This window comes from Piliocolobus tephrosceles, chromosome 2 (genome assembly GCF_002776525.5).
Source record: "Piliocolobus tephrosceles isolate RC106 chromosome 2, ASM277652v3, whole genome shotgun sequence".
Taxonomy (NCBI): Eukaryota; Metazoa; Chordata; class Mammalia; order Primates; family Cercopithecidae; genus Piliocolobus; species Piliocolobus tephrosceles.
The window spans coordinates 47,696,439-47,712,076 of NC_045435.1; the positions used below are offsets into that span (position 1 = coordinate 47,696,439).

Below are 15,638 nucleotides of genomic sequence, written 5' to 3' on the forward strand. Positions count from 1 at the left end.
CTGAGTAGCTGGGACTACAGGTGTATACCTGGATATAACGCAACAGCTCTGTGAGGTAGATTTCATTAATACCGTGTTTCATACACGAGGAAACTGAGGCATAGAAGACCTGAAGCTCACAAAACTGTTGGGCTCCTTGGCGTTAATCACCCCTGTAGGATCGACTGGAATTTTCCTCTGCCCTGTCTCCCCAAAGGAAACCCAGAAAAAAGCTAATTATAACAACAGGGCCGGCCGGGCATGGTGGTTCATGCCTGTAATCCCAGCACTTTGGGAGGCTGAGGCGGGTGGATCACGAGGTCAGGAGTTCGAGACCAGCCTGACCAACATGGTGAAACCTCGCCTCTATTAAAAATACAAAAATCAACCAGGTGTGCTGGCACATGCCTGTAATCCCAGCTACTCAGGAGGCTGAGGCAGGAGAATCGCTTGAACCTGGGAGATGGAGGTTGCGGTGAGCCGAGATCATGCCATTGCACTCCAGCCTGGGTGACAGAGCGAGACTGTCTCAAAACAAACAAACAAACAAAAAACAGAGCATTACAGTCTCCCAGGGCAGCAGCGAGGTGGTCCATTTGCATGGGACTCATGGGGCATGAAACTGCCCCAGCTGGGCAAGCAGAGCCTGTGTAGTTAAGAAGGGATGGGCTGGCTTTAGAAAGAGCTCACTCAGCCAGGCGCAGTGGCTCACACCTGTAATCCCAGCACTTTGGGAGGCCGAGGTGGGTGGATCATGAGGTCAGGAGATCGAGATCATCCTGGCTAACATGGTGAAACCTAAAAATACAGAAAAAATACTAAAAATACAGAAAAAATGAGCTGGGTGTGGTGGCACACACCTGTAGTCCCAGCTACTCAGAAGGCTGAGGCAGGAGAATTGCTTCAACCTAGGAGGCAGAGGAGGTTGCAATAGCTGAGACCGCACCATCGCACTCCAGCCTGGGCGACAGAGTGAGACTCTGTCTCAAAAAAAAAAAAAAAAAAAAGAAAAGAAAAGAAAAGAAAGAAAGAGCTCACTCTAAATTAGCTCGGGTATCACAGCCCAGAGGAACTGTACCTCCCAAGGTACCTAGAAAAATTATGGGCTTGGTCACTGACTTTCCTGCCACAGACGACAAGGAATTGGAGCACACGAAAGATGCCCTGGGACAGGAAAGGAAGGAGGCAGAGCCCACCTCTCTTTCATCAGTGGGGTCATGAGATGTGAAAGTCCTCCAGAAATACACACTCCTGTGTGATTGATGGCACTGGATGCTACTGCAGTGGATTCCAGATGGATGTTTTGGCAAAACTGAAAACAAAACTTCACTGTGAACAAGACACACCAACGGAAACTCCTAAGTCTTTTAGATGAATCGATTTTGGGGTTTTTTTGAGAGGGTCTTGCTTTGTCACCCATGTTGGAGTGCAGTATCATGATCATGGCTCACTGCAGCTTTGACCTCCCAGGCTCAAGTGATCCTCTCACCTCAGACCCCTGAGTAGCTGGGACTGCAGGCACACACCACCATGCCTGGCTAATTTTTTTTTTTTTTAAATAGAGATGGGGTCTCTCTATGTTGCCTAGGCTGGTCTCAGACTCCTGGGCTCAAGTTATCCCTCCTACCTCAGCTTCCCAAAGTGCTGGGCGTGAATTGCCATGCTCAGTCTAGCTGGATTGTTTCTTCTTTGAGGTGTAATTCACATGACTATATTGGTTTTTGTAGGTTTGCTAGACAGAAAAGTCAGGGAATGGTGTCTTCATAGGGGACCTGAATTTCAGCAAATCCATGCTCTGTGGAGGCCTCAGAGCATTTTGGGTTGGATGACAGTTACATGGGCTTATTATAACTGCAGATTAACTCTTTATATTTTTTTTTCTTTTGGGTTTCCTTCCTTACAGTAATTTTTTCTTCTTTGGTGTTTTTATTTCCTTTATGCCTGCTTCTCTTCTTTTATCTGGCTGCTCCCTTTCTTGCAAATACATTTCCTAAGCATCTGCTCTGTGCCAGCCCTTTGCTGAGTGCTGGGTGCACAGTGGTCAGCAGGGCTGCCTGCTTCCTGCCCTCCTGGAGCTCACAGCCTAGGGGAGGCAGAGCACAGTCAGTCACATCATGTCTGCAAGTGAGACCTGTGAGTGGAGGAGACAGGCTCCTGGGGCTTATAGCCTGGCATCTGTGTTGCTTATATGGTGGGCTTCCAGTGGGGACTGTGGTCTCCATCTCCAGTCCTTAGTCCTAAGTCCTGTTGGTGTTTGGATTGGTTGCAGACATGACTGCCACTGTGATCAAGCTGTTAGATGTAACGAAAATGGGAAGGATGTGCTGGCTGATGTAATCAGTATCCAAAGAGAACTTGAGTGGATAGAATGGTGGAAATTACTGAAATAAAATGTACTAGGTTTGCAAAACCAATAGCATGCACATGTGTTGGGCTGAGTATCAAAGACTCAGTTGTAGAACGGACTTTGAATCTGGCAGGCACTTAACTGTGGCTGCTCAGAACTAATGTATCTGGGGCTGCATGAGCAGGGGCTGGGGTCAGAGGCAGGGAGTGAGCTCTCCATCCCTGACTCAGACCCAGCTCCTCAGGAGTTCTGTAGTCATCCCTGGAGCTCATGTGGAGTGCAAGGTCCGGGAGTGGGGGCATTGACAAAAACACATCTGGGGGAATCAGCCAGGGTGAGCAGGAGACAGACATCATGTCTTTTAGAAGAATGTGGGCCTCTCGACCTATAGAAGGGCAGCTGTTCACCCCTGCAGATGATAGCAGGCCTGATCTGGGGCCTCAGGAGCAGCCTTTCTGTTATTGGCCCAATAATTCAAAGACAGGAACTGGGCAGTGCCGTTAACATCTGCAAAGACTTCCACATTCAGCGTCTCTTGTAAGGAGTGAGTTCCAGGATACAGGGAGTACTAAGGCCAGGTATGGTGGCATGCATTGGTAGTCCCAACTACTTAGGAGGCTGAGGCAGGAGGATCACTTGAGCCCAGGAGTTCCAGGCTGCAGTGAGCTGTGAGTGCACCTATGAAAGCCACTGCAGTCCAGCCAGGGCAGCATAGTAAGAACCTATCTCAAAAACAAAACAAAACAAAACAAAAAAAAAAAGAAAGAAAGAAAGAAAGAAAAGAAAAGGAGGTATCTAAGGAGTCTGTCACAAAAACCTCCTTATTTTCAGTCTTAGGATTTGCAAGGAGGGTTATATCTATGCTATGTAAGTCCCCTTCAGTGTAAGCATTTTCATTTCCCAAAAGGGCCTTACTCATTTAGAAAACTTTAAAGTAAACAAGGGAGGAAGCTAGTGCTTCATTAATCAGTGTGAAGTAATGTTGCTTCATTGAACAACTGTGTTATTTTATTCTGACATTTATCTTTGATGCCCTGCTGCATATTCTGAACACTAGACACATAATCTGCAAGAATCACTTGATTAGAGATGAGGACGTGAGCTGTGCATTTCCTGTGGGATTCTCAATTCTAGCCTGCATCAGAATCACCTACAGGGCTTGTGAAAACAGAGCTTGCTAGAGCCCAGCCCACCCCTGGAATTTGATTCAGCAGGTCTGGATGGGGCCCATCGTTTGCAGTTCTAGGTGATGTTGATGGTTCAGGGACTACACTTTGAGGACCCAATGTTGTAGTGAAAATTATTTGATACTTATTAGGTCACATGAAAAATAACTCAGGATAAGGGCTAGGCAAGTTGCCTCTCTTTTAGAATTCTCATCAGAATCTCTGGAGATTCTGAAACATGCTTTAGCTGAAATTCCTCTGGGAGCCCCTGACCTGGCACCCTCTATGGGGTATTGAAGCCCTGAGCTGGCCTGAGAGGAGGGCCAAGCAGGGATGTTGTCTGCTGTTCCCTGTGTCCTCTTCTGTTGCTGGAGGGCTAGGACGTTCCACCTGTGGGGACAGTGAATGGGTGACTGGTTAGGAAGCTCCACAGACTTAGGAGAGTGAGTGTGAAAGTGGTCAGGCTCTCTGGATCAGAATGCCAGCTCTCTGTTTTCCACTAGCTGCCTGATGGTGAGCAGGCTGCTCATCTTGATGTCCTCAGTCCCCTATCCCCAAAATGTGGCTCTCAGTAGTGTGTGTTCCCAGGGCTATTGAGGGGTATGAGGGAATGTGATCACGAGACACCTCATTGTTCTGAGGCATCTTGATCCCTGCTCAGCAGTCACCATTGCTATCAAAAGTGCTTGTGGTCTTTGCCCACAGGGTAAGGAAGATGGACATCGATGTTGCTCGCTTTATAGAACTGTTATTTCTCAGGGAAACTTTTTTCCATCCTAGCTCATGTTGGGCAAGTTCTTTTTCTGCCAAGTGGGTGTGAAGGGCAGGGGAACACTGAAGCTGGTGAGGATGGCAGCAAGGTTCATTGTTTGCAACTGTAGACCCCATGGGAGACCAGTGACCAGAGCTTCTCAGGAAACCCCTAGAGGCTGGACAGAACCAGCAAGAACCCCAGTGCCCCCAAACAGCCCCTTCTATGTAGAAGCAAATAATTCACTTTACAATGTTCAGAAATGGCATAATGTTAGTATTCTCTAACCAGTTGGCAAATAGATTGTGGTTAATTTTTTTTTTTAAACAGCTTACAGCAGTCACAGAAAAACTGATTGCCTCTGAAAATTCATAGAGTGTCAGTTTTGTGCACCAGCATGGAGAACAATATTAAAATTTAAAGCACTGAAAACAATTAAGAAAAAAAAAATGGGGCAGCTGTACTGATAGCAGGGTGCAGAGATTGGGGTGGCGGTGGGAGTGTATTGGCTTCTAACATTTCTTGTCTTTGCTCTCTCTTTCCCTGTTATTTTTTGTTTCTTGGTGGCCAGAACTCTCCATGCCTTCCGATCAATATGAGTTGCAGCTTCAGAACAGCATCCCAGGCCCCGAAGGAGACCCAGCACGGCCGGTGGCTGTCTTGGCCCAGGACACATCGATGGTCACTGCACTGCAGCTGGGACAGAGCAGCCTCGTCCTTGGCCACCGGAATATCCTTTTCTTGGGCTTGTGTGTGTGCATAGGCATGGTGGAGCTGCTGTTTGGAAGTCAAGTCGTTTTTTTCCCTGAAAGCTTGGCAGGGCTAAAAATAGCCATTTCCCCTCAACAGTCTGAAAATCAGAAAGAACTGAAATAACACTGCTGAGTGGAATTGCTCACGGCTGTGGGTGACTCACCCCAGAGGCTCCCAGCAGTGGGAGGTGATGGCAGGAGCTGCGTGTCATTCCTCGTCTCCGGAAACTTCTCCAACCTGCAGCCTTCTCAGAGGAGGCTTGGCGGGGGCTATTTCCATGTTAGCATAATGGGGTATTGATGCTCCAGACTTGTTGATGTGTCCTGTGTGGTCTCCAGTGTCCCTTGCAGAGATTCCCCTTTGCTAGTGTGGCAAGCGCAATGTGGTCTTTGATTCTGAAAAGTGCCTTTGCTCTATGTGGCCTAAGCCAGGGGAGTTTTCATCCCCTCTTCTCTCCATGTAATGTCTTGATGATCAGAATTCTGAGCCAAATTGAAACTGGCCGGCCAGCCGGTTTATTTGCTGTCTATGTCTTGCCCCTTAATTAAAATTTCAGGTATTCGCATGCAGGGTGCTTCTAGATTACCCAATAGCACCATCTACGTGGTCGAACCTGGATACCTGGGTGAGTGTGGGCCTCCTGGGCCCTCCTGGATGCTGCTCAGTTGTGACTGTATGAGTTTAAAAAATAGAAAACAGGCAGTAGCTTCACAGAAAATGCTTTCCTTTGGCCAGCTCTGCCGCTTGCTATGACTACCATTGCCCGGGGCACTCACCAGCCCTTCCCTGTTTGGTGTAGAAATAGGTAGAATGAGCCAAGCCAGGCAGGCTCATCAAGAAGAGAAACAGAACTGGGTAGAGTGGTGAGGGGCTTGCACCCTCCAGGTTTTCATACCACGGCTTTTCCCAGACCTGACCATTGCTATGGACATTTGGAGGTTGGGGCCCAGTGTCAGCTCAATTATAGAGGGACCCTAAGGTAACATGACAGGCAGGTACCTTAGCAGGGAGAGGAGGAACCTGATGATGATATTGAAGGTAGGCATTTTCTCAGACAGAGCTTCTTTTACGGGAAGGTGTCCTGGCAGAGGGAATTGCTTAGGCAATGGTATGGAGGTGAGAAAGTACATTGGGCATCCCAGGGGACAGCAAGAGTGCTGTGGTATCCTGTGTTGGAGGGGACTGAGAACCTGGGACGGCAGGGCTGACTCATATGGCAAGAGTGCTCAGTGACAGGCTTCAGAGTGTAGACCTGCTGAGATTAGTCCAGGGTTGGTCCTGGCGAGGTCAGCTCACCTCTGAGGGTTCAAAGCAGAGAACTATTGTGGATTCAGAGCATAGGCCTGCCAAGGGTTCAGAGCGTAGGCCTGCCAAGGGTTCAGAGTGTAGACCTGCCGAGGGTTCAGAGCGTAGGCCTGCTGAGGGTTCAGAGCATGGGCCTGCTGTGTGTTGAGGACAGAGCTGCTGGATTCTGAGTGTAGACCCACTGAGGACGGGAAAGAGTTTGAAAGAGCCTTGATCAGACAGAGTGGGATGAGTCTAGGGTTGGTCCTGATTAGCTTGGGACTTAGGGCAGAAGGTGGCATCAGACCTCCGCTCCTCAGCAGCAGGTCCCTCTCTGTAGAGGAGGCCAGGGCCATAGTTGTGGGGCCCGCAGGTGGGTGGTGTGGGGTCCAAAGGTGGGTGGTGTGGGGCTCCCAGGTGGGTGGTGTGGGGCCCAAAGATGGGTGGTGTGGGGCCCAAAGATGGGTGGTGTGGGTCTCCCAGGTGGGTGGTGTGGGGCTCCCAGGTGGGTGGTGTGGGTCTCCCAGGTGGGTGGTGTGGGGCTGCCAGGTGGGTGGTGTGGGGCTCCCAGAGGGTGGTGTGGGGCCCGCAGGTGGGTGGTGTGGGGCTCCCAGGTGTATGGTGTGGGGCTCCCAGGTGTGTGGTGTGGGGCCCAAAGGTGGGTGGTGTGGGGCCTGCAGGTGAGTGGTGTGGGGCTCCCAGGTGGGTGGTGTGGGACCCGCAGGTGGGTGGTGTGGGGCCCGCAGGTGGGTGGAGTGAGGCTTCCCGTGTGGATGCTGAGGGCCCCTGTGCTGAGGGTGGTGGTCCCATCGTCCTCTACCCTGCTGCACCTGAGGCCTGAGTGCAGGCTCCCCCTGCCTGTTTCAGGGTTCACCGTTCACCCTGGTGACAGGTGGGTGCTGGAGACCGGCCGCCTGTATGAAGTCACCATCGAAGTTTTTGACAAGTTCAGTAACAAGGTCTATCTATCTGACGTGAGTGCCTGTTCAGGTCCTAGCTGGGGCATGAGGTGGGGTCGTTGCCTGGCGCAGCTGCTGAAGAACAGCCCCCAAAGCAACAGGAGCCCCCATGCAGGCTGACCGAGGAGGGGTCCTGTTTCTAGTGGTGCTCCCGCATCTGTGGGAGACACTGCTGAGGTGTCCCAGGGCATCTCCAGAGCCTGTGAGCCTGCACACCGGCTCCGCCGCAGAGCCCCTGTCGGGCTGGAGAGCAGAGGGTGCCACAGCAGCAGGGGTCCAGGAGAGGGGGAGAGGGAGGAGGTCTCTGCCTGTCACTCTCCTGCCCCCTTTTCCCCAAGCTGCAGACCTCAGAGAATCCATTCTCCTCCTGCCCTGCAGAGGGTCAGGGAGCACGTCCTGGCTTTCTTCATACTGGGTCCCAGAAATACCTGGAACCCTGCATGACAGAGGCCGAGCTCAGCACGCTTTCTGGTTCTGGAAAGGGATGTCAGACAGATGGGGAAATGTGCGGGAGTCTTGGCCGCCTCTCTATCTCCTGTGAGAAATTCCAGGCTTGTCAGTGAGCACCTCCAGGCCCTTCCAGGTGGCGTTGGAGGTTTTAGAAGAAGGAGGCAAGGTTCCTCTCAGTGTCCTTGAAGAAGTCATTGCTTTGCTTGTGTTATCAAACAAGGGCTGGGATGGTCACCATTTGCAGTTACCTGTAGGGGATGCGATGTCTTTTTTTTTTATTTACTGGTTCCTTGTTGAGACTTTGGTAGGCTCCAAGCTGCCCCAGGTGCCACACGGGGAGATGAAACAGGAACGCAGGTCATCGGGCCATGCAGGGAGGGCGGCCTCGGTGGGGACAAAGGCCATAGTGGTCAGAGCTCTGTTCCAGGGCCCAGCCCGCCCATCTGTTGCTAGTAGAGGCTGCTGAGTTCCAGGGGGCCCCTTGGCCTGGCCTGGCTGCTGGTTTGAGTCCTGTAGCTTCGTGCCCAAACTCTGACTTTCCAGTCACCCCAGAAGCACCTCTCTCCTGTCCTGCCTCACCTTCCAGAACATCCGAATTGAAACTGTGCTTCCTGCTGAGTTCTTTGAGGTGCTCTCGTCCTCCCAGAATGGGTCGTACCATCGTGTCAGGGCACTAAAGAGGGGACAGACGGCCATTGACGCGGCCCTCACCTCTGTGGTGGACCAGGCAAGTTGGTGGCTCCCCTGCGTCGTGCCCTGGCCTATGAAGCCCCCTCTGTAGGCAGAAACGTCAGCCCAGGAGGGCCATGAGTCCCAGGGAGTTGGGCCACCAGTGTCCCTTTGCCTGTTTGGGTTACTTGCATCCTGGGTTCTTTTTTCCCTTGTCTTTAAGAAGCCCATCAGCCTTAGGGAGCAGAGCTTTGCTGATTGGAAAGTCGGCCTGGGTGTTCCCATTTTCCTATCCCGCACAGGAGGCCTCCTGGCCCGAAAGGGGCCACAGGCTGTAACAGGAAGAAACGCCCATGCACCGACAGTGACTCCTGCCAGAGTCAGCCTCCTCAGCTCTGGGGGCTGGGTGAACTGCTTTAGCTCTCAAGCCTCAGTTTCCCCATCTGTAAAGTGGGGGAGGGGGTACATCATGTCCATCCTGCCCTGAGGATTCAGTCAGGCAGCACTTCCAGAAAGCACTTCGGAAAGCCATCCCCGTGGAGAATGAGGGTGGCTGAGTGTCTAGCACCTTCCTCTCCACTCTCCCAGAAATCCACCTTTGTGGCCTGATCCCCAGGGAGGGGTGGGGGTCCGGTGACTGGGAAAGACTGATGACATGGATGTCATGGTGACGTGTGGCACCCTCACCCTTTGTAGGATGGAGGGGTCCACATACTACAGGTGCCTGTGTGGAACCAGCAGGAGGTGGAAATTCACATCCCCATCACCCTGTATCCCAGCATCTTGACATTTCCATGGCAACCAAAGACGGGCGCCTATCAGTACACAATAAAGGTACGTGAGACCGCTCACCTCTGGGTGCATTCCTTTGGTGTTCTCATGGGATTGTGGCTTTTTGTCCATTCTATTACTTTTAGTATTTCTCTCTAGCGGTCATAGAGAATTTTAAATCAGTCTTTATGATTTCTGTTGGTTCCTGAGGTTTCCATCATAGCAATACATTTTGGTAATTAGGGAAAAAAACAACAAAAAAAACCCGACAATGAAAAAATTGAGAATAAGGCAGGGTGCGGTGGCTAACACCTGCAGTCCCAGCACTTGCGGAGGCTGAAGTGAGAGGATCACTTAAGCCCAGGAGTTTGATACCAGGCTGAGCAACACAGGGAGACCTCCATCTCTACCAAAAAAAAAAAAAAAAGAGAGAGAGAGAGAAATACAATAAAGAAAACCTGGAATACAGATTTGAATTTCATTAACGTTTGTTTTTCTAATTTATTTTAAAGCAATATATACACACACCCTTAGAGAAAGCATTAAAATTTAAGGGATAAGTATCTCCAACCTCATCACATGGGACGTATCATTGCTCTCACCTTAATGCTTGTACCTGGTGTTAGCCAGCAGGACTCGTGTTAGACAGTGCTCGAGTCCTCGTGGTCGGTGCAGGGCACATAAGTCCTGCTGTCCCGTGGAGTGGTGACAGGTGTCCTGTCTCTAGACTGGCACCAGCTGTCTGCTCAGGTGTGTGTGTCACCATCCTGGCCCCTTGGGTTCTGGGGTTGTTTCCTCTGGTCTGGGAGCAGAGGTGTGGTCACTGACCTCCCAGCGGATGATGAGGAGCGGGCAGGGGTGTGTGCTGGGAGCTTGTGTCTAGTCAGGGAGGCAGCATCCGGCAACTGGCTCGGTGACCAAGGGTTCGTCCCACACCAGCCTGAGCTCTGGGAGGTGCCACCAGGTTCTGGGGCATCTGTCATGGGCCTGTGTGTTTGTGTGCATCAGTCTTGAGGTCCCCAGAATATGAGGACAGAAACGAGACAGGACAGAGAGGGTGAGGGCAGGGGTAGCCTCCAACCTGACCCTAGCTGATGCTACATTTTTCCCTCCTGTGGGCATCGACCTTGTGTGTCAGTGAGGAAGTGGTCACAGGTGTTTTAGAGCCTGTGAGAGTGTATATGTGTTTGAGTGTATTGGTGCTAGTGTATATGTGTGAATGTATGTATGTGTGAGAAAGTTTGAGTGTGTGCATGTGACAATAAGCTGGCGGGAGTAGGTGAATGTATGTGAGTGTACCTTGGGTGTGAATAGTGAGTGGGTGAAAGTGTGAGTGTGAAGGTAAATGTAAGTGTGAGCATGTGTACGAATGAGTAGGTGTATGTATGTGCACTGTGGGTGTGAGTGGTGAGCATGAGAGTAAATGTGAGCAGGTGAGTAGGTATACATGTGTGCACTGTGGGTGTGAGTGGTACGTGTGCATGAGTGTGTGAGTGAATGGGCAAGTAGCTGTACATGTGAGTGTGAATTGTGAGTGTGAATGGTGAGTGTGTGCGTGGGTGAGCCCATGAGTGTGAGGATAAATGTGTATGAGTGTGAGTGCCTGCATGTACACACACGTGTGTCTGACCCTCTGGCTTCCCCAGCAGGCTGAGGGCGGGCAGCCGGTCCTGTGATGGCTTTTCCTCCGCAGGCCCATGGTGGCAGTGGGAACTTCAGCTGGTCTTCGTCAAGCTACCTGGTTGCCACAGTTACTGTCAAGGGCGTAATGACCACAGGCAGTGACACCGGGCTCAGTGTGATCCAGGCACACGATGTGCAGAACCCACTCCATTTCGGTGAGATGAAGGTGAGAGCTCAGGGCCAAGACAACCCCTGGGAGGCTCGGATGGTGGTCTCCAGCCACCCCCTCTGAGCAAGCCTCGACTTCACTCAGAAACACCCCCAGCCTGGGTCCTGTACTTAGGAGCTCAAGCCCCAGCCCTTCCCTTAGGAGCTCACGGCTATGTCAGGAAGATGGACAGATGTCTCACACCAGCCCACAATGGACCCAGAAAGACCAGTGTCCACAGGGCTGGGTTTCTAGAGGGGAGATAATCTATGAGCCATTCTAGAAAATTCCCCGGACCTGAAAGATAAGAATCTCAAATTGGAAGGTCCACCAAGCACTGGGTTGTAAACTCACAGTGAAAGGGCACCACCAGGCTCTGAGAGACCAGGCCATACTCCTCTCCCTTCACTCACTTTTGGGTACAAAGGCCAATGTTCCCTGCACAGGTCCCCACACCTGGCTTTTGGCCCTGAGTGGCATGGGACCATCTCACTTCACAATGGTGGCAGGTGGCAGTGGTCACAGCTGAGCCTCTGCCAGCCCCACCTGTGGCCCCTGACACCAGGCCATACTTGCCTGGTGCTCTGACCTCAGGCCCTTTATTCCTTCATTTGGGGCAGGAAGGGACACCCCATGGAGTCCAGCTGCAGCCTGCTCTTACAGTATCGGGGACAGGGATGGATAGGCTGGCCAGTCTTCCACTTGAGACCCAGAGCCGCCTCTGTCTAAAGTGAGGCCTGATTCTCATGGAGAGGGGGCTCCACACAGGCCCTTGAGATGAAGCATGAAGTCCAACGTTGGGATAAACTGGAACCTCATCCCCTCACCCCAGTTTCCCCTTGTGCCACTGTTTGCCCAGCAGCCCAGCCAGATCCTGAGGACAGTTCCTCAGAAGGCAGCATGCATCCTGGGTAGAACCTGGCTTCTGGGGCCAGCCGGCGGGGCTTGCGCTCAGACCCAGCATGCTGTAAAGGAGCCGGCCCTTTCCCTTCAGGCCAGTGCTTCACCAGGTGAGGGGGGTTGAGGAGAGCCCCTCCTTAACCAGGAGGTGGGACTCCAGCTTTATACAATCATGGCTGTGCTTACCTCTTTCCTGGCTCCAGCTGCTCTACTGGTCCATCCGATGAGCCATTCAGAACACATCCCACATCTCACTGGTCCTGACACGCCTGCCCTGGCTCAAGCTGCCGCATCTCTCTCTGGGGCTTTCCAATAGCCTCCTCACCACGCTGCTCACCTGGCTGCTGATCGGTACACAGAAGCCAGGGTGGTGGGAACCTCTGAGGTCCCCCAGCTCAGCCACAGCAAACACTGATTCCTCACCATGGCTGCCAGCCCCATCTCTTTCCACTGCCCCTGCACAGTGCACTTCAGCACACTGGCCTCCATGTTCCTCCAAGGTGCTGGCCTGGTAGGTGCTGCAGGGCTTTTGCATGCACCATCCTTTCACCTGGAGTGTTCTCCCCCCAGGCTTTGCCTGTCTGCCTGTGCTGTGGCTCTCAGGTCTGAGCTTCTAGGCCACTCCTTGGAGAGGCCTCCCCTGCTCTCTGTCTCTGAATCACCCCACTGACTGCGACAGGCTTCTTACAGATGTATCCTCAGTGCTCAACACACAGCAGCTCTTAGGAAATCCGAGCAACAGGCCCTGCCTCTCCCATGGAGGCGACTAAGCCCAGGCCATGCCCCTGTCTTCCAGGTGTGTGTGATCGAGCCCCACAGCATGGAGTTTGCCCCGTGCCAGGTAGAGGCACGTGTGGGCCAGGCCCTGGAGCTGCCCCTGAGGATCAATGGCCTCATGCCCGGCGGGGCCAGCGAGGTGGTCACCTTGAGCGACTGCTCCCACTTTGACTTGGCTGTCGAGGTGGAGAACCAGGGTGTGTTCCAGCCACTCCCAGGTAAACCAGCGCTGCTGAGTAGGTGCCAGATACTGGGATTGGTTCCAGATTGCCTGGGTTCTCAGCATAAACCGCCAGATTCCCAAAGAGAGGGCCTGAGGCAGCAGAGGGGCTGCAGCATAAGGAGTTGTCTCCTCATCCACCATCAGTTCCTGTCTGACCTGGATCTTGCCCACCATGTGACTTTGGCAAATCGCCTCACTCAGCTTCAGTTTTCACATCTCTAAGCTGTGTGTCATCTACATAGAATCACATCAAAGTGCCTATTTTAGTCCCTGGAATGCAGTTGGTATTCAGAATGGGTTGTCAATAGGGGTTTGGTTAGTTCTAGAGTTCTCTCACCTGTGACAGGCCAGGCCCACCCATCTGTTCTCTGCTCATCTGCTGTGGGATTTTGGTGGTGACATGGGTGGAGTCTGACTGTGATAGTTTATCAAGTGTTAACCCTGCCAGGACAGGACAGGCACTTTGCATGCCTGATCTCATTAGGACTTTACAACCACCCTAGGAGAAGGATCTGTTGTTGGCCCATGTGACAGATGAAGAAACTGAGGGTGTGTAGCTGTAGCTGCCCAATGTCACACATGGCCTGGGACAGGGATGGGGTGCAGATCTGGGTGTGGCTGACTCTTACCCTGGGGCTTTACTCACTTGTGAAATGGGCCCTAAAGATAAGGGAAGGAAGGGCTCCCTCTCTGATTTGCAGAAGAAGACCAAAGGATGAGGAACTATTGAATAGGAGTAAGATTTGGGCAGAGCATTGGAAGTTAACAGGGACACCATTTGGTGGGCAGGGGCGCCTGTACCAGGGCCCGGAGGTAGGCAGACCATGGTGCCTGTGCATGTGGAGGACTGGGAACAGAGGACCCGTTGAATCACAGAGTGCTTTGGAGGGCTTGGACCTAGTGTCCAGGTAGTGGGGGAGCCACTGAAGGTTTTTGAACAGAAGAGCGATGTGATCCTGGCAGTGTTTAGGAAGCTTTATTGGCAGAGGGTTTGTAGGATTGCGTGTGGTGCCAAGTGGCTGTGCATGCAACTGTAGCTGTAATTACGTGCAGAGCTTTTGCAGTTTGAAACTGCACAGAAGGAGGCCGGGCCAGTATCTCTGAAAAATCTATGAGCAAACTGCATCCAGGAGAAACTAAGCTCATGAAGTCTACAGTGTCATTGTCAGGTAATCATTTAGGTTGGAGGAAAAGCCTTGTGCATGGGAGAGGCCCGCTGACAGCAGGACATGAACCACTCCCCTGCACTGCCTGCCACAACCGTCCTGCAGGGAGTCTGCAGGGTGCTGCTGAGGCAGGGGTCAGGTCCCAGGGAGGAAAGTTCACGGCTTGGAGTTCCACAGGCCTGGATCTGAGCCACTCCACTCCCTTGCTATCTCTATGACACCGGTGTGCTGCCCAGCCTGTCTGAGCCTTGGGTTCTTTAACTATAAAATGGGATGACAGCTCTTGCTTATTGTGATGGTTACAAGTGACTATCCCTCAGCACAATGCAGGGCGTTTCTCCAGGAGTTTGACTTGTGAAAACAGCAGTCAAGATGGGAATCCTGTGGTGTCAAATTTCTCTTAGGAGGTGCCTTGCACTGCCCCTGGCCTGGGGCATGGTGTGCATGGTAATGTGTAGGGAGGTGTGTAGGGCCCAAGCTGTATGAAAATATGTATCTTAGAAACCTGGGCTCTGTCAGGACAGAGATGCTCACCCCACAGAAACCCATAGGGCTCAAGAGCAGGTCGGATGCGCAGGTTGACCTGTCCCTATAATACCCACCCTGGAGCTTACTCAGCTGAAGAAACAAATTTGGTCCCATGTTAGGTAAACTCCCTCTGCCACTTCCCAGGCTCAGAGCACAGGTAGCCAGACTCTGATCATGGCTCTGAGGAAGAGCCCTGGTAGCCTTGGCCCAGGCTGACCTCCCTTCTGTGGCTCCCTCTGCTTACTGTAGTTGGACTTGGCAGTCCCATTTCTGCCTTGCCCTCTTGGGTGGCATCGTCTTGAAAGCCCCTGGGCTGTGGGCACTACTGTGACTCTCTCAACATGTCTTTGTGCTGGCATAGACAGACTTACAGAATAGAATACTGAGCCCAGATGAAAACCTGCTCATACATGGTGAAATGATTTTTGGCAAGGGTGCCAAGACTGTCCAATGGGGAAAGGACAGTCTGTTTACCAAATGGTGCTGGGACAACCAGGTATCCACATGCATAAGTATGAAGTTAGACCCTTCCATAACTCCAAACACAAAAATTAAGTCACAGTGGATCAAAGACCTAATATAAAATTGAAAACTATAAAACTTCTAAAAGAAAACCAGAGGAAAGCTTCAGGACATTGGAATTGGCATTGATTTTTTGGCTAAAACACCAGATGCACAGGCTACAAATTAAAAATAGACAAACTGGACTACAATGAAATAAAACATTTCTGTATATCAAAGGACACAACAGAGTACAAAGGCAACCTACAGAATGGGAGAAAACATCTGCAAATTGTGTAAGGGGTTCGTATCTAGGATATGTAAAGAACTCCTACATGTCAGCAGCAATAGCACCAATAACTCAATCAAACAGTAGGCCGAGGACTTGAATAGATATTTGTCCAAAGCTGATACACAGACAATAAGCACACGGGAAGATGCTCAACATCACTCATCATCAGAGTGGTGCAAATCAAACCCACAATGAAAAGTACTACCCTCAGGATGGCTGCGATCAAAACAACAGAAAACAGGAAATGTTGACAAGGATGTGAAGACACTGGAACTCTTATGCGCTGCGGGT

The 15,638-nt window shown here is 51.6% G+C and overlaps 1 protein-coding gene across 3 annotated transcripts in view; it reads left to right on the forward strand.

The window, feature by feature from the left end:
* NUP210 (nucleoporin 210) overlaps positions 1-15,638 on the forward strand; it is a 101,992-nt gene that overhangs the window by 33,912 nt on the left and 52,442 nt on the right. For all 3 annotated transcript variants that reach the window (XM_023192680.3, XM_023192678.3, XM_023192679.2), the window contains 7 exons: positions 4,815-4,973; positions 5,553-5,621; positions 7,148-7,254; positions 8,276-8,416; positions 9,055-9,192; positions 10,823-10,978; positions 12,657-12,855. In XM_023192680.3, the coding sequence (XP_023048448.2) occupies positions 4,815-4,973; positions 5,553-5,621; positions 7,148-7,254; positions 8,276-8,416; positions 9,055-9,192; positions 10,823-10,978; positions 12,657-12,855 (969 nt within the window). The remainder of the gene's footprint in view (positions 1-4,814; positions 4,974-5,552; positions 5,622-7,147; positions 7,255-8,275; positions 8,417-9,054; positions 9,193-10,822; positions 10,979-12,656; positions 12,856-15,638) is intronic.